The 21,627-nt window shown below is 51.4% G+C and overlaps 4 protein-coding genes across 4 annotated transcripts; 2 read left to right on the top strand and 2 right to left on the bottom strand.

Moving 5' to 3' along the window:
• Window positions 1-884: 884 nt before the first annotated feature.
• Window positions 885-1,618, top strand: T069G_06109 (ribosomal protein s15 domain-containing protein; the record flags this gene model as incomplete). The annotated part of the gene is made up of 4 exons (XM_056173319.1): window positions 885-1,086; window positions 1,161-1,193; window positions 1,324-1,370; window positions 1,445-1,618. The coding sequence occupies 4 exons, from the start codon at window positions 885-887 to the stop codon at window positions 1,616-1,618; spliced, it is 456 nt and encodes a 151-aa protein (XP_056030177.1).
• Window positions 1,619-1,906: 288 nt separating this feature from the next.
• On the bottom strand, window positions 1,907-2,477 carry T069G_06108 (dpy-30 motif domain-containing protein; the record flags this gene model as incomplete). Its single annotated transcript, XM_056173318.1, has 3 exons — window positions 1,907-1,979; window positions 2,045-2,253; window positions 2,343-2,477. 3 exons carry the CDS (start codon window positions 2,475-2,477, stop codon window positions 1,907-1,909), a joined length of 417 nt encoding a protein of 138 aa, XP_056030176.1.
• A 271-nt stretch (window positions 2,478-2,748) lies between these two features.
• T069G_06107 (VRR-NUC domain-containing protein) lies at window positions 2,749-5,359 on the top strand (the record flags this gene model as incomplete). The annotated part of the gene is made up of 3 exons (XM_056173317.1): window positions 2,749-3,260; window positions 3,310-3,482; window positions 3,537-5,359. The coding sequence occupies 3 exons, from the start codon at window positions 2,749-2,751 to the stop codon at window positions 5,357-5,359; spliced, it is 2,508 nt and encodes an 835-aa protein (XP_056030175.1).
• Window positions 5,360-9,504: 4,145 nt separating this feature from the next.
• T069G_06106 (uncharacterized protein) lies at window positions 9,505-10,194 on the bottom strand (the record flags this gene model as incomplete). Its single annotated transcript, XM_056173316.1, has 1 exon — window positions 9,505-10,194. The coding sequence occupies one exon, from the start codon at window positions 10,192-10,194 to the stop codon at window positions 9,505-9,507; it is 690 nt and encodes a 229-aa protein (XP_056030174.1).
• Between the last annotated feature and the right edge of the window lie 11,433 nt (window positions 10,195-21,627).

Below are 21,627 nucleotides of genomic sequence, written 5' to 3'. Positions count from 1 at the left end.
GGAAATCATGATAGCTTTGGTAAAGGGCGGAGCGGTGCAGATACAATGACAAACGTACTTTGTTCCAACGTGGAATCACAGGTACGAGAAAAGAAAAAAAGGGACGGCGTTTGTGTGCTTTGCTTGGTTGTGGCTGCGAAGAATAACGGATCAAGGCTCAATAGTAAGCGAATATGGAATGTCAAATCTCATTAAGATTACTACGGTGCTATCGCTAAAGGAAAAACAAGCTGGGTCTATAACATGTCTATTTGCTTCATGTTAGCAATACGTCTCATCCATGAGTGTCTTGCAGCAAATAATGAAGAGAAGCGCCAAAAGATCAGAAGTCCAGTTAATTCATTGGCTTTCCCGAAGGAGAGCCTAACATAAGAGGTGCCAAAATATAACAAAATGTGTCGTGTCATCATGTAGGTACATGCCATGAAGGCATCGCCAGTGTTGAGAGATTGAGTAAAGAAGAGATGGCTTACCAGTTCAGAACGGCCTAATATCAGCACTATAAGCTGGCCATATCAATTTCTTCTTCAAATTCTTGCTGCAGCTAGCAACATTTCGAATCAGCTGAGAAGAAAAGGACGGACCAAAAAAGAAAGACGCGGCGCGTCAAAAGTCTTTCTGAGGGAAAATTTTGGAGAAAAGAAGATATAGCGGGTCGAGATATCGAAGCCAAAGAGAGCCTGATCAGGTCACGTGCCAGCGCGGAAATCTGGTTAGCTGGACCACTAGTCACAGCAACGGCGCTTTCCGCCTTCTGCCCTAACTAAGCGAAAATTTCATACCTCCCCCCACACGACCTAAATTGTTACTTGCTCTGGCAACTTCGCGACCAGCTTCTCGACAACTTTTTTGCATCCTCCGCAGAAACCTCCAAACCAGACAAGATGGGTAGACTTCACAGCAAGGGCAAGGGCATTTCGTCCTCCGCCGTCCCCTACTCTCGCGCCGCTCCTTCATGGCTGAAGACCACCCCCGAGCAGGTCGTCGACCAGATCTGCAAGCTCGCCAAGAAGGGTGCCACTCCCTCCCAGATTGGTGTTGTCCTGCGTGACTCCCACGGAATCTCCCAGGTCAAGGTTGTCACTGGTATGTTGAAATCAAGGGCATTGGCAAGACTACAATGGGGAGAACGCTTTTGACTGACATGTGAAATTTTACAGGTAACCGAATTCTGCGAATCCTCAAGTCCAACGGTACGGAACCCTGAAGCGAATGAAGAATGTCATGTTCCAACGGCGCATGCATGGATATACATACATTTTTCATGAGATACCTCTCTCATGTGCCTCTGTGCGGTCTTGACTGACAGAGTGATCTATATAGGCCTCGCCCCCGATATTCCTGAGGACCTGTACATGCTGATCAAGAAGGTGAGATATTCTGCAGCTCTCTGAAAAAACGGAGATTTTTGGGTGAAGTGAAACTAACAGTGAATCAACACCAGGCTGTCGCTGTCCGCAAGCACCTTGAGCGCAACCGCAAGGACAAGGACTCCAAGTTCCGCCTCATTCTCATCGAGTCCCGTATCCACCGTCTGGCTCGTTACTACAAGACCGTCGGTGTCCTGCCCCCCACCTGGAAGTACGAGTCCGCTACTGCCAGCACCATTGTCGCTTAAACGGGGAAAAAAAGACCACGGGTTATTTACGGTCATGGTCGTGGAGGTTTTCAGGTCTTGGAGTTTGGGACGTTTATGAAAAAGCTGCATTTAGAGCTATGATTCTTCTGCGTTGGTCTGGAAAGACCGAGCCGGCAGTCAAATGCTCAAATCGAAAGCAATTGGACTGCTCATTGATATAGATGTGCTCTGGGTATCCTAAAATCCCTGATCCTGTAATCTGAAATCCTCAACGCCTTCAACGTGCCTTTGTCCCATGATCTAATGATGCTGATGCTTTGAATCAAATTACCCTGTCCCTTCCAGCTCCCTTGATTTTTGTATCAAATACTCGCCCAAAACTCGTAAAGGGTCTTCTGGTCTGTAGCCAGGTAGTTGTCAGTGACAGCTTCCAAATGATGATGCCCACCAAGGCAATGAACCTACTTTTCTTTGGCCAGCAGCTTCATTCCCTCCAGCAGAGCACCCGTGACCTTTGAATTCAAGTATCGCCGCGTCGAATCGCCATGTAACGGCGGCTCTGAAGGCATTGTGAATCCTGAATCTGGGTGCGCTGACGCCGCTCTGGAGCCATGCGCTGGAGTTCCTGTTCGGCCAGGAGCAGGACTAGGTGCAAAGGCAGCGGGTGCCGGTGACTGGTGGCGGTCAGTCGATCAGCAGAGCGACAAAAGCAGCGGAAAATCCATTGCTTGGAGCAGAATCAGAATCATAGAAGCGGCCTTACTGCTTGGTCTGTTGGCACATCCGCCATGACGACGTCGTTCCCTTGGCTCTGCTGCGAGGGTGGGTTTGAAGCTTCATTGTTGGAGATGGACACCTGCGGAACATCCACCGCGGGCTTGTGATCGTCCTCTGCCATAATTACGGAATGCCGGCGCCAATTGGTCGATTTGCAAGCTGGGCGATGGGCAAAAAGAAGCTGCCATTCCAACTCAAAGAAAGCAACATGAACTGTAACTGTAGTGGAGACAGGCACTTAGAGGGGTCAGCTGACTTCGCGTTTAGCTGTTCACGGGCCTCCGCGTCAACTTCCACTCTTCTTGTGCAGGACATCATCCAATTCTTTCAGCATTCATTTTTCGTTTTTTTGCTGTCAAGAGGCCAGAGTCTTGCTTTTGAAATGGGCTGCTATGGATGCTTTCGTGAAGCGGCTATCAGATGCAGACGCTGAAACTCGAGATGCTGGACGCTCACTTGGTGATGCATCGTCAGCTGCCTCGAGACCGTCTAAGCGGTTAAAGAGGGACAATGGCTCCGATTCAGAGTCGGAAGAGCCAAGTGAGCTTCTGGTGGAATATAGGCCACAAGAAGTTGCTGCTGCAGAGGCATTTTCGGATGAAACAGACCAGCGCCGCAGCAAGGAGCGAGTCACCGAGTTTGAGAATGCTCTGCCGCCCACCGAGACCAATGAAGAAGCAATTACAGAGTACGAGACTCTCAGGTCTTCCCAAAACAACGCTGTCGAAGATAGTTCGAAGGTGAAGACTGCTCCTTTATGGATCAAGGGAAGAAGCTCGATATATGTCGATGCATTCAACCTCGCGCTAGATACAGTCTTGGAAGAAGAATCGTCCCTGTTCAGTAGCAAAGAGAGCGAGATTTTCAAGCAATGGAGAAGTTTGAACTATGAGGCGCAGTATTTGTAAGTCACTTTGGCGGCTAAATCTTCTTCTACTTATTGGAGAGGATAGATACGTCCGACTGTTTCTCCGGAAAACTGCGGCATGGCATCGATCCTCTCGCTTGGGGTATTTCAACGACATCTCGGACCATGATAGCGCCATCGCCACGCTCCAGGAGTCCCGAACTCTGCCTCTGGAACATGAAGAAAAGTCACCCGTAGAAAACCAGCTGGAAACGCCTGGTGATGTCAATACGTTTTCATTTGCTGATGCCTCTGAAGACTATCTCGATACAGTCGAAGAGGCTGCATCGTTACTGTATCTTGATGAGCTCAAAGCTCTAGCTAAAGAAGCCAAGATCCAAGGGAAGACCAAGATGGATATGATCAAAGCCTTGTGCCGGGTGAGCCAGCAGCAGGCTGGGCTGCTGTCTTTGGGCATTAGCAGACAAAACAGCAGAGATTCGAACGCCTCTGAGGGAATAGACCGTCCTACTTCCACAGTGCGCAAAGTGAAAAGGGAGAATTCCAATCGAGAACAACATTTTCTGGCCAAAATCCTTGCCATTGTCGGTCCATGTATTCGAATATCACCTGCTACTTTTACACTATTCGAGAGAGTTCACCTAGTGTTTTACAGATCTACGGAATGGACAGAGAAGTCACTGACGACTATTATTCTGGCAAAGATTGCTAGGCGGAATTTTCCCGAGTACCTTGTGTGTCGCTCTTCCACAATATTTGCATCTCGATCTCACTTACTGGAATACGAGGCGGCCATTCATATGGAAGCGGAGGTTGATAATGTGCTTGAATTCAATGGGCCACTAGATGAAAAAGGTTCGCAGAAAATACTCGGCATTTTCGAAAGGGTATACCCCCGCTGGAAGGTGTTGATTGAAGAAGAAACTGAGAAAGAGCGCCAAGTCTACGAAATGGGAGAGGGTGCCTATCTCAGGAGATTCAATCCTGCCCACTCATATACACGAATAATCGTGAAAGCTGCCTTTGTCCTTGGCAAACTGAAGAGATACGCCAGGGAGCATGAGCTGTTGACTGAGCTTTTAGAACAGCGACTCTTTCATCTTTCTCGAAGGGGCTCCTGGTATCAACGCAAGGCTCTCCTAGAAGAGCATTACATGCCCAGCCTTGATCCGGAGCTCACCACCCATGAGTTGGAGCAGCAAAAGAAGCGGTGGAGGGCCATAGCAGTCTCGACTTGTGAGACAGGCCTTCAAGATCCCGATTGCCATCTCATACACCACTACGACTTACAAAAACGACTGGTCAAATTAGAGAAGAAGCTTCGTATCCCCAAACGTCTTCAGCATGATTTCGGACATGTACGGCTTGCTGATCCCTTGGAGCTATCGGTTGAAGGGGTCCAATTGAAGAAAAATCTACCACTGAAGCCGGGAGGCCAAGCTGCAAGTACGAGAACCATGTGGTTGGACGATTCAGACTCTGGCGGTGTGTGCACCGTGGAAGAGATGTGCTTGAATCACTTCCGGTCACAGGGGTGGAAGGGTTACCATGCTGAGGGAGGCATTATTCGCACCCTGTTTGCTTACTTGTTCTACGACATCCTGTTTCTCTACATTCCCAACGTATTCCAGACGGCCTTTCAAACTTGTCCGCTGGACTTGCACACAGACGCCTTCTTCCCTGCTCGGACCTCGGAGATCAACCATCGACTGGTCGAAATCGCCAATGGAGAGGGTGAAAGGCTGCTTCGTGGGGTCTGGGAACGGGAACATGAGCGACGAACCAGTGTGATAGGTCTCAATTGGGATTTCCCGGTGGAGGACTTGACAGAACTAGTACGCTGCTTCCAAGGTAGCGCTTTAGCCGCTTTATGCAAGGTGATGGCTCAGGAGTACAGACAGAGAGGTGGAGGCATCCCGGACCTTGTTCTCTGGCGGATGGCGCAAAATAATGAAGCAGACGGCACAGACAAGGAGCCAGGAAAGGCAAGAGGAGAGGCCATGTTTGTTGAGGTCAAGAGTGCAAACGACAGGCTGAGCGACACGCAGCGGCTATGGATCCACGTCCTCACTGGCGCTGGGGTCAAAGTCGCTCTTTGCAATGCCGTCGCAAAGGAAATCAGAGAAATTGGCTAGCTGTCTGCCCACTCTGTCGCCTGCAGGCATGTATGCCTTGAGATGGAGAAGAGGGGGGGATATTCCAGTCGTGATGGAGGGTGCTCTACTCAAAGGTGGAGTTGGAGGCGTGGACAATTGACCGCCCCTCCTCCTTCTTAGAAGCCTGGCCGTCGATGCCCCTGCGGGACGATCTTGATTTGCCATGTTTGCCATGTGCAGGCGTTAGTCGCGAGAATAAAGACTGCGTGGGACAGGTTCCCCGAAGGCTATGGAGAGGCTCCACAGAGCTCCGTGTGATATTGAAACGAAGTGTCTTCATCACCGCTCCGTGCGTGTGAGTGTACGTGCGTGCGTTTCCAATTATAGCAACAAATGGAACTCGTCTCAGAATGTTCCATCCAGGCGAAACGGATGGCATCTTCATCCTCCTCTTCCAATGGCGGCTTAACCCGGTTTCAGCAGAGGTGATACGGGCCAGGACCCCCGCCGCTCTCGTTTCAGAAGCACACATCAAATATGATTTTCTCGAAAATCTTGCTAGTCTGACGGAAAACTGGGACCAATTAGAACACATGGCGGCATCAAGATAGCGTGACTCGCATGACTGAATGTCACAATACTACTCTACAGCACATACATACCTTGGCAGCACGACGAGCTTCAGGTCGAGTGCTGGGAGACGGTGATTGAGAGCAGGCTAGCATCAGCAAAGCAGGGGTGGGAGAAGCTTAGAGTTCCCAGCCCAGCGGTGAGCCGATGCTAGTCCCGCGGATAAGAGGCCTCGCGTGTAGGAGAATTACCTCTGCGTGGTAGCTCGGCAGTTGATGGTCAAAGAAAGATTGAATCTAAGCACTAACGTCTCCCACAGCGGTTCCAACTTGAGCTCACGAGGCAGCCTTCGCTTATTGAGTTTTTCAAATCTTGGAAACCCGGGATTTTGGCGTCTCTCAAGGGGGACGGACAGTTTCCTGCTCGCCATCCCCGATTTGCTATTCGTTGCAAGTCGCAGCTTTGCTGGCCGCACAGATTAGCGCAGCTCGACGCAGCTCGACGCAGCTGTACGAGCAGCAAATTCCTCGCCACATACGATGTCACGGCATGAAGGGTCCTACTCGTGCCGTACATGTACATGATGACCGACTCATTTCTTCGTACATGCTGCCGACATACGCCCTCGTACATACAGCAGGGCCTCATTTCATAGGCACAGCAGCATAGGCAATGGACCCCCGAAAGCCACAGTAGCGACGGCTTAGTCTTCTGCATCTCGAACAATGTGTTGCCCACATATCAGGGCGCTTAGATCCCGGCCAATCATGTACACCGGACCCGACGGGTGGGTGACAGACATATCCACGCTAACCAATGACACGGCTCGCGGGAGCTCGACGGCGCTTAGAGGTCCACCTAGCACGAACTGGGGTGGCATTGGGTCGTTTGTCCTGGGAGGACGCCGCTTTTAGCTGCTCCCAAATTATGCCCTTTTTTTAGGACCATGATGTCCTACGAGACCGGGGTTGGGGACGGAAGAGGGTGTGCGGCCAGTGACGTCGGCGAACGTCACGAACGCACGACGGATATGCCCGGACGACGAAGGATGGGGGTGTTCTAATCAAAGAAGGATGGAAGGAAAGGCAGCACAGAGCAAACGGGATGGTGTCGTAAGGACCGTGGAGAGCAGAGGAACCTGAGGCGACTCCTACTATGTAAGACAGTGCTTGCTATGACGAGCATGTCTTGATGAAGGAGGGGGCGTGTGCAAGATGACTTAAGCCCAGGCACGACAGGAGAGGGCTTGAGCTTGACGACAAGATTCGAGATCGAGAATTGGCCTCGGCAATGACGACGATGGGCAAGACAAGCTCTGCGTTTTCATTTGCTCCAAGCTCGCTGCCTCTCAGCAGGGAATAATACGCTCTCTGCCTATCCTGCGTTCTTGAGTGGACAATCCATCATACGTGTATATGCAGCCATCCATATTGATGACACAGGACGGGACATAGCCGCTCAACGAGATGTCGAAAGAGGTCTCGCCAGGCGGCAATTAGGCTCGTTCCGATGGCCTTGCCTTTGGTCAACCCACGGCGCTACGATCCAGCAGATTAGATTACAGCAAAGCAGTAGAAAACAAAACAAAACGATGGAAATTTAACATAGCACTTCTTGGCCTCTTGCATCGCGACCTAGCGGGAAGCATCTTCCCGTCCGGCCCATTATCCGGCCCAAGACACACACCCACCGCGCACGGCACGCACGCACAACCGCTCATCTAGCATAAAAGTTACCACGCGGCCAAAAAAGAGAGAGAAATAGGAAAGTGTTGATATCACACAAAACTGTCACGATGGTCCTCTTTCTTCCCGCAAGGGAGGGGTTGTTGATTGTCTTTGACGCAGTGACTTTTTTAGGGTGGGAGGATTCGAAAGGGATCTTGTGTCCCTTTTATAATGAGACATCACAGAAGGGGGGAGATGAAGAAGAGAGAGGAAGTGATTCAAACAAAGGGCACAACTCGCTCTCTCTCTCTTTGTTTCTCTCTCTTGCTCTTCAACTGTGAAAAAGCCCTGACATGCACAAACAACTCAACTCACAGATACGCCACCTATTATCCTGCATATTCGCGCCCACGTCAAACCACACAACCACAACGCCATCCACATTCACTCACACTATAAACCACATTCCATGTCATAAAAGAAAAGAACAAAAAGAGCCCAGCCCATGCACATGCGCCAAGGACTCTATATAAGGCCCCATAACTGGTACTAAGCAGAAGACATAATTGGTCCTAGTATAAGCAAAGGTACTAGTATAAGCAAAAAGACTCCAGGCGCCCACTCCCATGCGACCGCCTCTGCGACCATCCTCCCCCGGCCTGGCCTCTTTTTTTCTTTTTGCTTCCTTTTCGCGCAAAGTTCTATCTGCAGCTTTGCGTGAAATAAAGGGAGAGGCGGGGGGACAGAAAGAGAGAGAGGAGAATGACTGAGAGTGACAAAGAGGAAAAAGAACAAGGCATGCATGAGAAGGCGACGAATGAAAACCGTCTCTTATACCGAGTTTTGCTCTTCACGCAGTACAGAGAGTCGCTGCTCCATATTGCTTGCTGCTGGTACACACACATACGAGTACACACACCAGCAATTGGAAATCCTACATGTCGTAAAACGGACCAGAGTGATCGCTGTCGCCAGTAGACGCTGCATCTGTCATGATCGGGCTTGTGTTGCAATCGGAAGTTATCCCACTAATCAGAGCCGTCCCTCGCCATCATGATTGGTCACAAAGCAATTCTCGCCCAATAGATTTCATCAATAATCTTTTATGTGTCTCTAAATAGTGTATAAGTGCGTGCTACGAGCATCCCATCTGCGCTGTGCAGCTGTGCCCGTCTTGTTATTCAAGAGTGAAACTGCCTCCGTCAACCCTGTCCTGTCTTATGCGACCTCGCAAACAGCCGGCCCCTCTTGGTTCCCGCTCCCGGTGACACACGCCGCATCGCCTGACCCTCTGCCGCCCCCGCCCAGACTCGAGCAGGCAGACCATTATCCACAGTCCGACTCAAGCTGGTCGATGCGCTGTTGAACGCCCGTCGGACGTCCAAGGCCGTGCCCCAAGGAAAACGCCAACAAACTCCACAAGGAAATCCCTTGATTCTTTCAGACAAAGCCTCCACCCTCGCACGTCCTAACGGATATGGAGGAATGCGGTAACAAAAAAAAAATGAGATAGCCGACATGGTGATGGGAACGGGATAAAAACAAAGTAAAAAATAGAAAACTCCCCACACCACTCTTCCATGATACGCCAGTAGTAGTGTCATGCCGGGACTCGCCCGGGTTTAAATGGTTAACCATCACATCGTCGACTTCAGCTTCGACCAGCGTATTAGTGCTGAAGGTTTCGTTAAAAAATAGCAACAATTGGAAGCACGTCCCCCTTCCAATTCTCTAATCATCCGTTTTTTTGGTCTCCCACAGGGAGACATGTAGTCGTCTAGACAAGAAGCGAAAACACCCAGTGATGTCGGATCATGGTTGGTATACAGTTGGTGCGTTGATAGTTAAAGGATGTGCAGGCTGATGGCATCGCCATCAGCATATGAAGAGGTGATTTGAATCAGAGCATCGTAATCTGCCGAAACATGGTTTCCCGTTGTCGTCTCCTTACTCCACCTTCCGTCGCTTGCCTCGGGGGGCGGGGTCCATTTTGGGGGTGTAAGTGACGGTTCTTGTCACCACCTCACGGATGTGCCGTACACTTACCCGTGAGGACTTTTGTTTCTTCACTTCTCCCAGGCGAGCCTTGAGAGCAGCATCCCAATCAAACACAGAGTGGATGGATCGGGCGCTAAACGGGGAGCCAATGAGCCGTGAGCTCAAGGGCGAGTCCAGGTTGGAAATGGCAGGACTAGGCGGCACCTTCAAGCTAGGAAAGCAATTCGCCCCAGTAGGAGGCGCGGACATGGGCAGCGGCGCCGTGAATGGAGTTGGAGGAACCGCCGTTGCCGATGCTGGTGATGAGGGCTTGCTGCTGGCGGCGCTGGAAGCCGGAGATGGACGCCCATCTGTTGAGGATGTCTCTGACTTATCGCTAGCGGCAGATGTTGGTGCAGAATCGGGAGAGATCTCGCCCGGTGCCAGAGCCGGTGAGTTGAGTGATAGAGCCTTTGAGAGGAAATCGGTGTAGGCCAATGGTGGGCTAATGGGCGTCTTGATGTAGCTGGGATCAGGTTTATAGGCGAACAGAGCAGACCTAGGAGTGGCCGTGTTTGCTGAGTGTATATCGGAGGGAAACGTGCTCGTCACTGGGGTGGAGAGCTTGCCCAGCTTAGGCCTGGCTGTGGCTGCGGGCATGATGGCGGTTGTTATTGGAAATAGCTGGTTGCTGTTGTTGAATTAAGATGATGGGTGATACGCAAGTTAAACTGTGCGTGTGAGCGTATGCGTGCGTGCGTGCGTGCGTGCTGCGTGTGAGTGTAATTTGAGTTATTCTTGTATTCCCTAGTAGCAGTGGTACGTAGGTGGCAGTCGGTGATGGCCAGAGGCGGGCAATGTTGAAAGAGATGTGAGATGAGTAGCAGTCGTGGCAGCTTGTAAGCCTCGAGGCTTCAGAGCGTTAACCAGTGATGCCCTTCAAGCGAAGATACGCAATGAGATGAAGCCAGAGAAAAGTTTGGCGGGGACGAAAGAAGGCAGGCCACGGCGGATTATATTGTGTTGGACCGTTGGTTGGCAGTAGTGGTAAGAAGAGAAGAAGCGGATGGGGTGTGTCCCTAGGGAGGTGTGTTGGAGAGCGTCAGAGACAGCAGCACCCCGGCCGACGAGGGGTTTGGCGGCAAAGGCGAGACGGGGTTTGGCTGTTTGAGAAGAGCCAGTCAAACCAGAGCAGGCAGTGTAAGGCTCGGGCAGGGGCTGTGTTTTGGATATGCGCCGGTGGCCTGGATGGGGGGGCGTTGGAAATCCCTGCCGCTGGACGCCTATTGCAGGCTGCCGATGGCCAAGCGGATTGGGCGACGACACAGGAAGGATTTCTCAAGGGGGGGTGGGAGCAGGGGATGGAGTGGAAGACGGAGCGCGCGAGAAGGAAATTGGCCTGTTATGTTGCTTGTGCCTATGCCTGCCTATGCCTGCCTGTACCTGTGCTTTTGCGTGGGCGGGTTGCTTTTTGGGCGGGTTGACGTCGGCGGATGCGCCGTGCTGTGAATGGGCTCTTTGGCGCCGAAACAAAACGAAACAACGAATGGCAATGAATAGTCGAGGTTGAAGGTGAAGGGAATCGTGAAGAGGAAAAGGAGAAGTTTTGGAGGAGACGGGAAGCGGGAGAAGAGAAAATCCAGGCGTCTACAGAGTACATAGGAGGGAGACGAATGGATCTCCCTAGAAAGAACGAGTGCTTCAGCACCTGCTTGTTGGTGATGGCAATGGTGATGACGGAGGCTCAAAGTGCAGGCACCACCAGGCTCCAAACCCTCTGAGGGAAGGGGGAACCAGAGGGGCGTTGGCTCTTAAAGCAGCGCGAGGCCTAGGGGTGTGCGCACGGGTACCTCGATGCTACCTTACCGGTGCGGTGACGAAGGCCATGAGTAGCGGCAGCTGGCCAGTGGTCTTGAGGTACTGACCAAGTACAGACCGTCCAACCGCTGGGGGCGCTAGAGATCCAGGCACTGGAGGTGCTAATGGCAAAGTTCAACGGCGGTTGGCTTCAATTCGATTCCAGGTCTCCCAACTACAACTACATGTACGAGGACACTCTACGGAGTACTATCACCACCAAAGGTACAGCATTGCTCGTTCCCCGAAAGCTGGTGACGCCGCTGCCGCTGGCTCTGGACTGTCCTGAACACTTCGTCCAGCTTCGTCAGTCACATTGCAAGGGAGGGAAAAAGCAAAGACAACCTAATAAGCTGAAGAAAAAGCAAAGAGAAACCGACAGGCCAGCTGGTACAGTCAGTCCTAGAATGCTGCTACTACAGTACTAGCACTCGTAGTAAGTGCTTGGGCTGAGGGGTGAGCCGTAGAGACACAAACTAACTGACAACCTCGCAGGTCTTGTGGTTCAAGGGGAAGATCTCCGGGCGCTTCTGCTAGGCCGCTTTGGTCGTCGGGAGCGACTGTGATTCGACGGCCAAGTACGAAGCAAAATGGGCGCGGGCTACCGCCGTGTCCAGCTGATTGGCCGGCCTCCCAGTTTCGGTGCTAAGGGCGGCTTGAGAGAAGAAGGGCGAGCGAAATCCATCACGGCATCGCGCGAACTGGTCCCAGAGACTTGGGATGGCCGAACGTTCCTAGCTCGCTGACAAGTCACTGGTGCTATTGTGCTAGCGAGATGGAGGTGATGGGACTGGATGGATCGGGCCCTGTTAAGCTTTCTCCCGGTCTGTGATTCAGGCCACTAGCTTCGGCCTCGAGCTCCCAGAAAACAGGTCACGATGGATGGTCCAGTTGTCGCTCTTTTCCCACTCGGCTGGCCGTACCGTTCGCGTGGTTCGCAACTTGGGGAGGTGAGGGTCCGAAAACTGGGGGATGACGCGATTCCCTTGCCCGGTCCCAGAAGGTGATGCTTGCTCGGTCACGGAGATCAGAAGCGGATCCAAACAGCACCCAGAACCGCGGTGATGTGGCGGTCGAGATATCAGCGGCGCTATTCTCGAGTCCCTGCCCGGCGCTGAATTCAGGGGACGATGAATACGGTCAGGCAGGCCAAAGCGAATTGCCTGTGCACCCAGCAGGTCCTTTGAAATTAGGAGCCAGAATAAGCAGCTCCCAAAGCAATGGGCCACAGAGGCCGTTCAATATTTGTCAATGCGCATCGCTGCCGTTTTCGTCGGGCGATATCTGGGGGTGGCTTGAGCATTCAGCTGGGGTTTTGAGCGAGGATCACGATCCAGCATGTCGTACAAGTCACAAGTGCTGTACCCAGGCGACGACATGGACGCCCCAACACCAAACTCCAACTCGCTTTCCAATCAACCTTCTCTCAGCTTCCCCTCCTGAGGCACCAAACCAACCACCGTAAGGCGTTCTTCCCTGCTGTTTGGTTAGGAGTACATAGATGTACGACGCAGCATCTGGGGGCGCTTCTCGCCGTCCGTCCCATCCATCGCATGCCAATCATGTTGCGATGAAGTTTCCACGATCTGGCACGACCTCTTAATGCATCGATGCGCGCGCATCAGCTGCTCTGCGGAGCACCATCTCGGGCCCTTGGTTTCGAAGATCAGATATCAGACCCCAGACAGCTTCAGTTTCGTTCGTTCCAACACCATTCACTTGCCTGGTCTTCAGATCGAGCTCTGGCAACAGCCGGCGCTTAGTCACACTTCAAACCTGTATCCGCGATGGAACCGTAGCAACAGCCGCTGGCTGCATGTCGGGAGCAGACGCCGTACGAATGCGACCGGGCCATGGCCATGAGCTATTCTCCCGGCTGCTCTCTGATTGACTGATCTCTCCAAGATGACCGCCAAAGCGACCCGGCTTGGTTTTGATAGGCCGCACACGAGCGCGCTTGTTTGAAGGCGCCAGCATTGCGCTGCTGCCATGCTTTTGATCCGGCCTCTGTTTCGTACTATTCGATGCGGCCAGTCAATGCGGCCAGTGGACGCTACCTTGGATGGCAGCCAGGGCATTTCGGTCCAGACACACACAATCTCAACAAGTTGAAGGCGGCCACCGCTACTACACCCCAGTCTAAGCGCCGCCGCTCTGCATACTGCATGCATGCATGAAAAGAAATGAGAAAAAAAAAATTAAGCCGCCAGGATCCTTCTCGCGCTTCATTGGCGTTGTCCGCTAACGAAAGTAGGCGCATCAAAGGCCCAGCGACCGGATGGCGTTGAAATCGTCCAATCCGCCTCGCGCCTCCTGCCTGAGATGTAGGAAACATGGCCGAGGTCGCATTCCGCTGCTTCTCTTCGATTGTATTCCCTTGATACACAGCCAAAGCTGTGCTGGCGACCGTTTCATTCAGATCGATACGAGTACGGAGTCCAGCGTGGCCCCTCGGTTGTGGATTTTCAAATTGTTGTTGGTCGTTGGCATGTTCAACCAACATGCATCATAAGCGGCTCCGCCAAAAGAGCATCTTCATACCGCATCTAGGAAAGCTGTGTTCGTGTGGATCTGCAAAGACCTATAACATGCAGCATCCCAAATTCTTGCGGCTCTTCTTGGTCCATGCGTCTTCAGTCCGTTCGGCCTCGCCCTCGGGCATCGCTGCGTTGTTCGCCTTTGTCGAGACGGTGCATGCACTTCGCTCCGCAGTCTAAAATGAAGATGCAAGCCTCCATCCTTCTCGTCCATCCTCAGAGGAGCGGGCATCAACGCTATTCGCTCCACGGGGACCCCCTCTTCATCGTCTCCCATTCCTTCCCGCCGGGCTCTATCCTCTAGTTGATGGCCACGACATTATGGCAATATCCATCCTGGCCTAGGCTCGCGGCGCGCTTATGACTGCGTAACACCACTACAGATATGAGTGGACGCCTTCTCCGCCAGCCCAGCCGGCGTCATTCAGCTTCATGCTTCTCCCATGTCCGTCGGACATTGGCATGAAAAATTACGTACAGAGGGTGTTGGCTCAGGGTGTTCGAGCTAGGGGCCAAAGATCAACTCCCGGATTATGAGATATCATATGTCGCCATGTCGGTACTCCTTACGCGGTGAGAAGGCAGCGTCAACAAACGTATTCTTAACTGGTCCCGATGTCCCAAGGTGTGATTCTCACGAATGCGTTTTAAAGCTTTAATATATACACATGTGGATCTGGTCAGCTCCCAGAAGAGGAAGAACATCTGGCCAGCTCTTTGCCACCATCATGGATCTCCCTACCAGTGATGGATGCGCCAAAAGTAGATGAGTTGCGTTGGATACACCAGACGACCTTTAGCGAAGCGTTCGACCCTTGCAGTAAGTAGGGACCAATTCTTTCGACCTAACGATGTCGGTGAATCGTGTGCACCAACAGGACTAGGCCATAAGCCTCCCAGCCATCCATGATGGTTTCTTACTCTGTTCACCCTCCCATGTACTTGGTCTTATTGCTTCATCACAGTCTTACCTGGTCGCGGTCATTTGGGTTCTTGAGGAGTCGCCGTCACATATCAGAGCGTGGAAGCATGTAAACTGGGCCTTCTATGGGGCATCACCATGCATGTTGCCTATAGAAAAGGATTTCAAAGGCCGTTGGTTCTCATAGGTAGGTGGGAGGCTCAAACATGGATGTTCTTCTTTTTCTCGTGAATTTGTTCACCCAACACCGAAAATACGCCCCGTATGCATTCCTTCAGCGGTTATGAATCTGATTGACCAACTTCGGCGTCAACACTGCACTAAATTCTCTTTATCTCCTCTAGGCCGAGCATCTGAAGTGTTGGTAAACGCTACACGGCCTAGATAGACTCACCCCTCCATCACAGAAAGGTGAGGCATTGCCTGAGACATTCTAGACAGCGCATAAGTGCCTGCATTGGTCGTGTGGCAAATCCTTTAAGTGATTGCTGAAGAGGAGGGGATAGAATCTAGTAGTTTACACCGCTGTTTGAGCTCAGAGTTGCATCTTCAGCACCACATGTTAGGGTATATGTAATGTGATGAGTTTTGTTGATGTCCAGAGTTGGATACGGTATGTTTAGAGGGCTATTCGTCTATCGCTCTCAATAAATTCCAATTGAGGCTGCCCCGAGGAAGCATGCACTGGCATCCAATAGAACAGAAAGACATAGAAGAGAGGTTGAGAGGCAGCGTGCGAGATGAGAGGGGAGAAAATATCGTATGGATTGCCAAGTACAGGTGAACAAAGCCGAAACCCAGCGGATGCCTCCAAGGTGACATTTTCTCCGGGCCTACCTAGTAGTTAGTATCGTCACCGTAAGCCACAGCTGAGGAATGATATTGACAGCGTGTTGCTCTATCAAGATTGCTTTGTCTCAATGTTCAGTTCGGTGGTCCAGGCTGTCACAGGGAAGTGCTGCCCGATAACTCTCGACCCCCTTACAGGCCTCGTAATATATGTATCTACGGATGCTTGAGGAAGTTTGTCGGCCTCTAAGTAGATGCTAAGTACATAGCACTACATGTACTTTCTGAGTGTATTGTAGGTACTAGAGTTCCCTACCTATGTAGACTAGCCCCCCTATTTTTTCATCTCATCCGCTGACTGCCGCTGCTTCATTACACTGGAGAACCGGCCGTACGCTCCAAGAGCTGCTGAGAAAAGATCGCTCCTAGGCATTTCTCTCGTACAGTACGACTAACTAGAGAGAATTGTTTCATTTTGTCGGATTGCTCGAGTTGGTGGTATCACACCAGCAGAACCTTGGCAGCTGTGTAAGCCGACAGTGGCTCGTAACTGCATGCACCATGACACTGCGTATTCTACAATTCTATTCTGCCAGCGATCGAGTAAATTAGAAATTTTGACTTATTTCATCTGTTTTAATGTCATGATTAAAGCTTGCATTCCAGCAGAAGGGAAAGAGTTGCTTTCGTTATCGTCGCTACCTATTCAAACAGCGTGGTACATTGTATACGGGAACTTGAACTTGGCTATAACTAGCACTACGTATCTCGCCATCGTTCAAGCCGCAGAGGAAACAAGCATCCAGTTGGAAATACTAAAGAGATGCTGTATTTCCATGTGACGTAGCTTTGGTAACCCGGATCTGAAGGAAAAGACGCGGATGTTCCCGATGGAGTAACCATAATGTGAGACATTTCAGTGTGTTTGATGAGATGTCTTTTGGGTATGTGTGATCTGTAGTTTCGCTTTGAAGAGTATCAGGTTCTATTTAGAATCACGCTTGCTGAATTATTATAATTTCCGCGGCTATGAGTATTTGAGTTTCTCTGCTTCATGGCAGCTGGCACTATGCATTTCTCAAAGCTGATTGCTTGCTTCGTAACGATGGCTAGGTCAATCATGTCTGACACAAACGCAAGTCCCCGCTCTACAACTCTTACGCTGTAACCTTTGCAGCTAATAAGGTTCTAGGTATGGCTATACAATTTGCCCAACTACCAAGGAGCCGTCTACGAATATGATGGGAATCAATATGGATGCCAAACGATCGGCGAAGGAGTGTATGTGTCGTGTTTCATTTACCCAGACTCAGAAGACAAAAGATTGACAAAGCTCAAGGTATGAAAATGTACAGTCGGCCAAGATTGTGCATTTTGAACCATGGCCTTGTTTTGTCTGGACCTTGTTCTAGTAAGTTTCTCTTCTACTGTCCGTACATCTCATAATTTCTCTCCAGGGTTTATTAATTATTTATAATTTACAAGCACCGGTGATTGCCAGCTAGGCTCTAGACTCTTCAACATCTCGGCAGATGGTCGAGATATACCTCTTGCCCCCAACTTTGGTGCCCGTTCGATCGAATGTGAAACCTGGGAACCATAGATAAAGAGATTGGAGGAGTGATCGTGAAGGTGGCTCATCCAGAATTTGATGGTTTCTGTCCATTTTCTTTCTCTGGTTCTTCATAGCAACACACATTCCACATGTCTATAAAGTTCTGCCTCCATTGAAGGCTACGGATGTCACAGGGATCATGAGTGATTTGCCGCTTCTGATTCCCTGTCAGAGCAAATTGAGGCTGAATAAGTCAAATGCTGATTACATGATCAATCAATTAAGCTCGAAGAAAAATGTGAAAAGGGCTGATTTAGAGGCAGCCAACGCGCATAAGTCACACATGGCAGTCGGGGACCCTTGAACGCGGGAAGAAGAATGGTGGTAGTATTACGGAGCACCGCCATGTTGCTACAGCCATTGAGACGATTGCAAGGCGCGCGGGATCAGGGTGACGAGCGCCAATCGGAATACGTGAGCGATCAGCGTACGGGGATGGTGGAGATGAGGCTCTTGTGTGGTGTGAAGGGTTTGTGGTGATGAGTGAGGTGCACATATAAAGTGTGAGAGGCTTTGGATGGTTTGTTTTGTTTACTTCCTTCGTACATCTACAAACCCCCAGTATACGTATACCATGACGCTGTCACTTTTAATCTAAAATCGATGGAATTACTCGTACGTGTTACATTTTACTACTCCCCATGCCTGAAGCCTCTTAGTCTCTCCTACGTTTCTTTATAGTTTGTTGGTGATGTAGTGATCAACATTGATGTGCGGTTTCGTCACCGAGCCTACCCTGGAATAAGAACATGGGCATCGCAACTCTGTGCCGATATTGCCTGTACCCGGTGCTCTGTTACCTCGTGCAGCATCCGTCGCCCTTCGAATCTGCATGTTTACGTAGCCTGGATGCGCCACCATGCGAGGGTCATACCAGCTGGCCAGGCAGACGGACAAAAAGCTGAAGATGAATGTTCAACTGATGCACCACCCCATGTCAGGTGATGCAATGCGTCCAGGTCCAGCCCTTCGGGGGATGCGAAATGACCACAGGTGTTGGTAATCGACTAATCTCTCCCTACAGCACGCATGTACAGTACAATGCATGGTTCGCAATAGATTTCCATGTTAGGCGTGATAGAGGTGGTTCTCTGATGCTGGTCAGGGCTGTCACTCAAGTTTACAGTACGAGATGCTTCACATGAAGTACTAGGTAAGTCGGGTATTACTCCGGGCTCAGTTCGTGGTTCTTCGGCAGCAGATGCTCCGCTCCAAAAAGAGTTCAATTGCCCCGTATAAACAAACAAGAACAAGGCAAAGGCAATGGCAAAAAACAACAGCCCAGGGCAAACAGGAAACAAAAACAATTGGCCCTGGCTATCTCCGGGACCGAGGGCCCAAACAGGGCCATAGGCCGAAATCCTACAGCCCCCAGTGTCCACTCACGCAAGCGGACCAAAAATGCCGCCCTCGAATTTTAGCCACTCAGCTGGGCTGTACCGTACGATGGGCCTCATGATTTGCTGCCTGCCTCGTCACAGTCACACGGGCCGCCCCCACTGATTCGATAAAAAGAAAAAAAGGGAAGAGAGAGGAAAATAGGTACGTAAGACTGCGGCCGGGCGAACGATTGGCTCTGCGCCCTCTGTCGTTTAAAGCACAAGAGAGAGAAAAAATAGAAATGGGACGAAAAGATAAAATTGGGCTTCCTCGACCCAACGGCTTTGTGTGACAAGGAGGCCTAGGTTTTAGTTTAGACCCTGCCCAAGATGTGACTCCGAGATTGGTTGGTCGAACCCTTGTGGGCTCTTGTCACATCGAACTGGAAATTGGCTGCAATGGACAAGAAGCCGCCTAGAATGCGACATCATCACCAAGGAGCTGCAAAGAAAACGAGGCTGCACATGTCGCCGAACTGGCCCTCCAACAGCTCGCCAAGGAAGAGCCTGGCAGCGTTTTGAGTGCAGTGCAGTGCAGTGCAGTGCTTCATTGGGCACACCGACTTTTGGGCGAGAATTGCTGGGAAGGGCAAAACTTGTTTTTTCTTTTTTTTTCAGGCGCGTTTTCGTCACACCCAAAGGTCCAAGGCCGGTCAATCAATCTCGTCCCATCACGTGCCGCGCGGCGCTGACATGCGTTGAGTTGCTTCTGCGTTGCCCTGCTCTGCTCTGTGTACCTGTACAATTGGAAGCTCATGGACGAATTGACTTTTGCTATAAGCCTCAAAAAGAGTCATGGCCAAAAACACAATGCACGCCACATTCTTGTTGCTTGGACATGTATCGTATTGTCCTCGTAGCTGTAGCTGGTTGAAGCTGTAAACAAAAGACCCTTTCTTCGCATCCCAGTGATCTGCATGGATATAATCACAGGCAAAGGTACCCTAGGACTATTGCTCAACAGTTCTCGTGCCTGGAGTGCCTGGAGCCTCATCGCACTCGCGGTTCGCGGCTGTCTGGCTTATATTGGCTTTCCAGGTTGTCTTTTTTCTCCTTCTTCAGCCGCACTTACGAGATGCGTCTTGCGCCCGCTTGCGTTGCCCCCTTGTTTGTCACCGCTTATTTTCCCCAAGAGTATCCAATACGTAGTGGTTTGGCACAATGCACGGCACGCAGTAGGGAGCTGCAAGTATAGAGTACTTGCATTGGCCCCCTCTGATAAGACAGACGCTCACCGGTTTCAATCACTTTCATCTCCATGGAGCGCTTTTGCAAACAAAGACATGCCACAAAGACGTAGGTAATGTCCGAGCCATCCTTTACCTGATGGGCGACCTGGCATGGGGGCCTGATTCATGTCCCTAGCAGGGCTGGAAGTCCGGGGTGGGAGGATTGACAGCTCACACGGAGCACCCAAACCAGCCGCATAAGAGAAGGGAAGACGATCTTTCCGAAGGCGGGGGAGATGAGAGAGGGTGCTGCTACGAGCGATGGTGAGCATGGGCAGCTTGTAGGGGTAGCTGTTCGTATATCCGTAGGATGCTAGCAACTCGCGTGGAGATGGGGACCTTTTGGTGTTGTTTCCAGACGCCGCGTCTCATCTTGACGTGTGTTATCAGACGTGTCGTGAGGCGCGAGTACGTCCTGTAAGACGGGTGGCAATACAGCGGCAGAGCGGAACGACGGAAAGATTACGAGAATAGGCTACCGCTCTGATGAAGACGAGGTACATACGAATACTCGAAACACAAGGAGTCGAGACAGGCTGTGGGAGGCTTGTCCGTGCATGTGCGAGTCCTGTCATTGCTCCGTACGAGTATGTATATCTCCTGGTGTAGACTTGGGAAATGCTGCCAAACACACTCTGCTATTGGGTACCAACGGCAGACAACTTTGGACCACTAAGGCTCCCGAGACAGGGTACCTTGGGCAAGACGCACACAAGGATTCCATTTCCTTTAATAGACTTTATCAATGCTTTCGACTTGCATGGGCAGGGGAGGCAACATGACGCCTGGCTGCAGATGACCGCTGCAACAGCATGAGACCTGCTAAAGATTCGCAGTGCTACCAGTGCCCTGTAGTGTACTGTAGGGAGCATCCAGTGAAAACACGTGCGTCTTCTCAACCAGGCATGGACGGACATGGACCGCAAGTACTGGTACTGCTTCGTATCTGCTAACGGCACAGAGCACGCTTTGACGGTCCATCAATGTTCAATGTCTTCGGGTACAAGGTTTCGGTTACGTATCGCGGTTCGAGTGCTCGTACACTCTACCAACGGCACGATCAATGATACAATCAGACCCCCAGCATGGTTCGGCAGTGGCAAGGTCATGACGGTCGGGCTCAGGTTCCCAGTACGAGCGGCTCCGTGCCGAAGCGGACAGCAACCAGGCAAAAAAAGCATCTCGCGGCGCTAGCAGGCATCAAACAACAGGCCAGAGGGAAAAAATGATGAAAAAAAAAGAGCGCCACAGTGGCCCGTGCGTCGTCTCATGGCGCGCAAGCCAATCACAGAGCAGGCGCCAAAAGCCAGCCACCAGCCAGGCCCCACCCTAGGGCTGAATCAGCCAGTCACAAGTGTTAAAAGACTACCTGGCCCCCCGCCCCTCAAATCATATCTTCGCATTTTCCCTCGTCCTCTTTCGCGAGCCTTGCCATCTTCCCTCAACCAATCAATCTGCCTTCGCGCGCCCTGCCGCCCTGCCCTGTCCAACGAACGAGCAGCGCAAAAGCAAGCCCGACCAAAGGGCAAAAAAAGGGCCCTTCCCGCGCTCACGCGTGCAATCAGATTCGTCCGCAAGGGAACAAACGAAACACTTGCCTCTGCCTCGCTGGCCATTCACAGCGACTCGACTATCTCGTCCCGATCCGCTTGTCCAAGCCGCGCGCCAGTGAGCGCAAACCTTGAGCCACGCCGTTTCCGGGCTTTCAGTTCAGTTCTGTTCTGACGAGAAGCGCACACAGCTTTCAGCCTGTGCTGTGCCCTGC

The sequence above is a fragment of the Trichoderma breve genome, chromosome 3 (genome assembly GCF_028502605.1).
Source record: "Trichoderma breve strain T069 chromosome 3, whole genome shotgun sequence".
Taxonomy (NCBI): Eukaryota; Fungi; Ascomycota; class Sordariomycetes; order Hypocreales; family Hypocreaceae; genus Trichoderma; species Trichoderma breve.
This window is presented reverse-complemented; position numbering and strand designations above follow the sequence as displayed.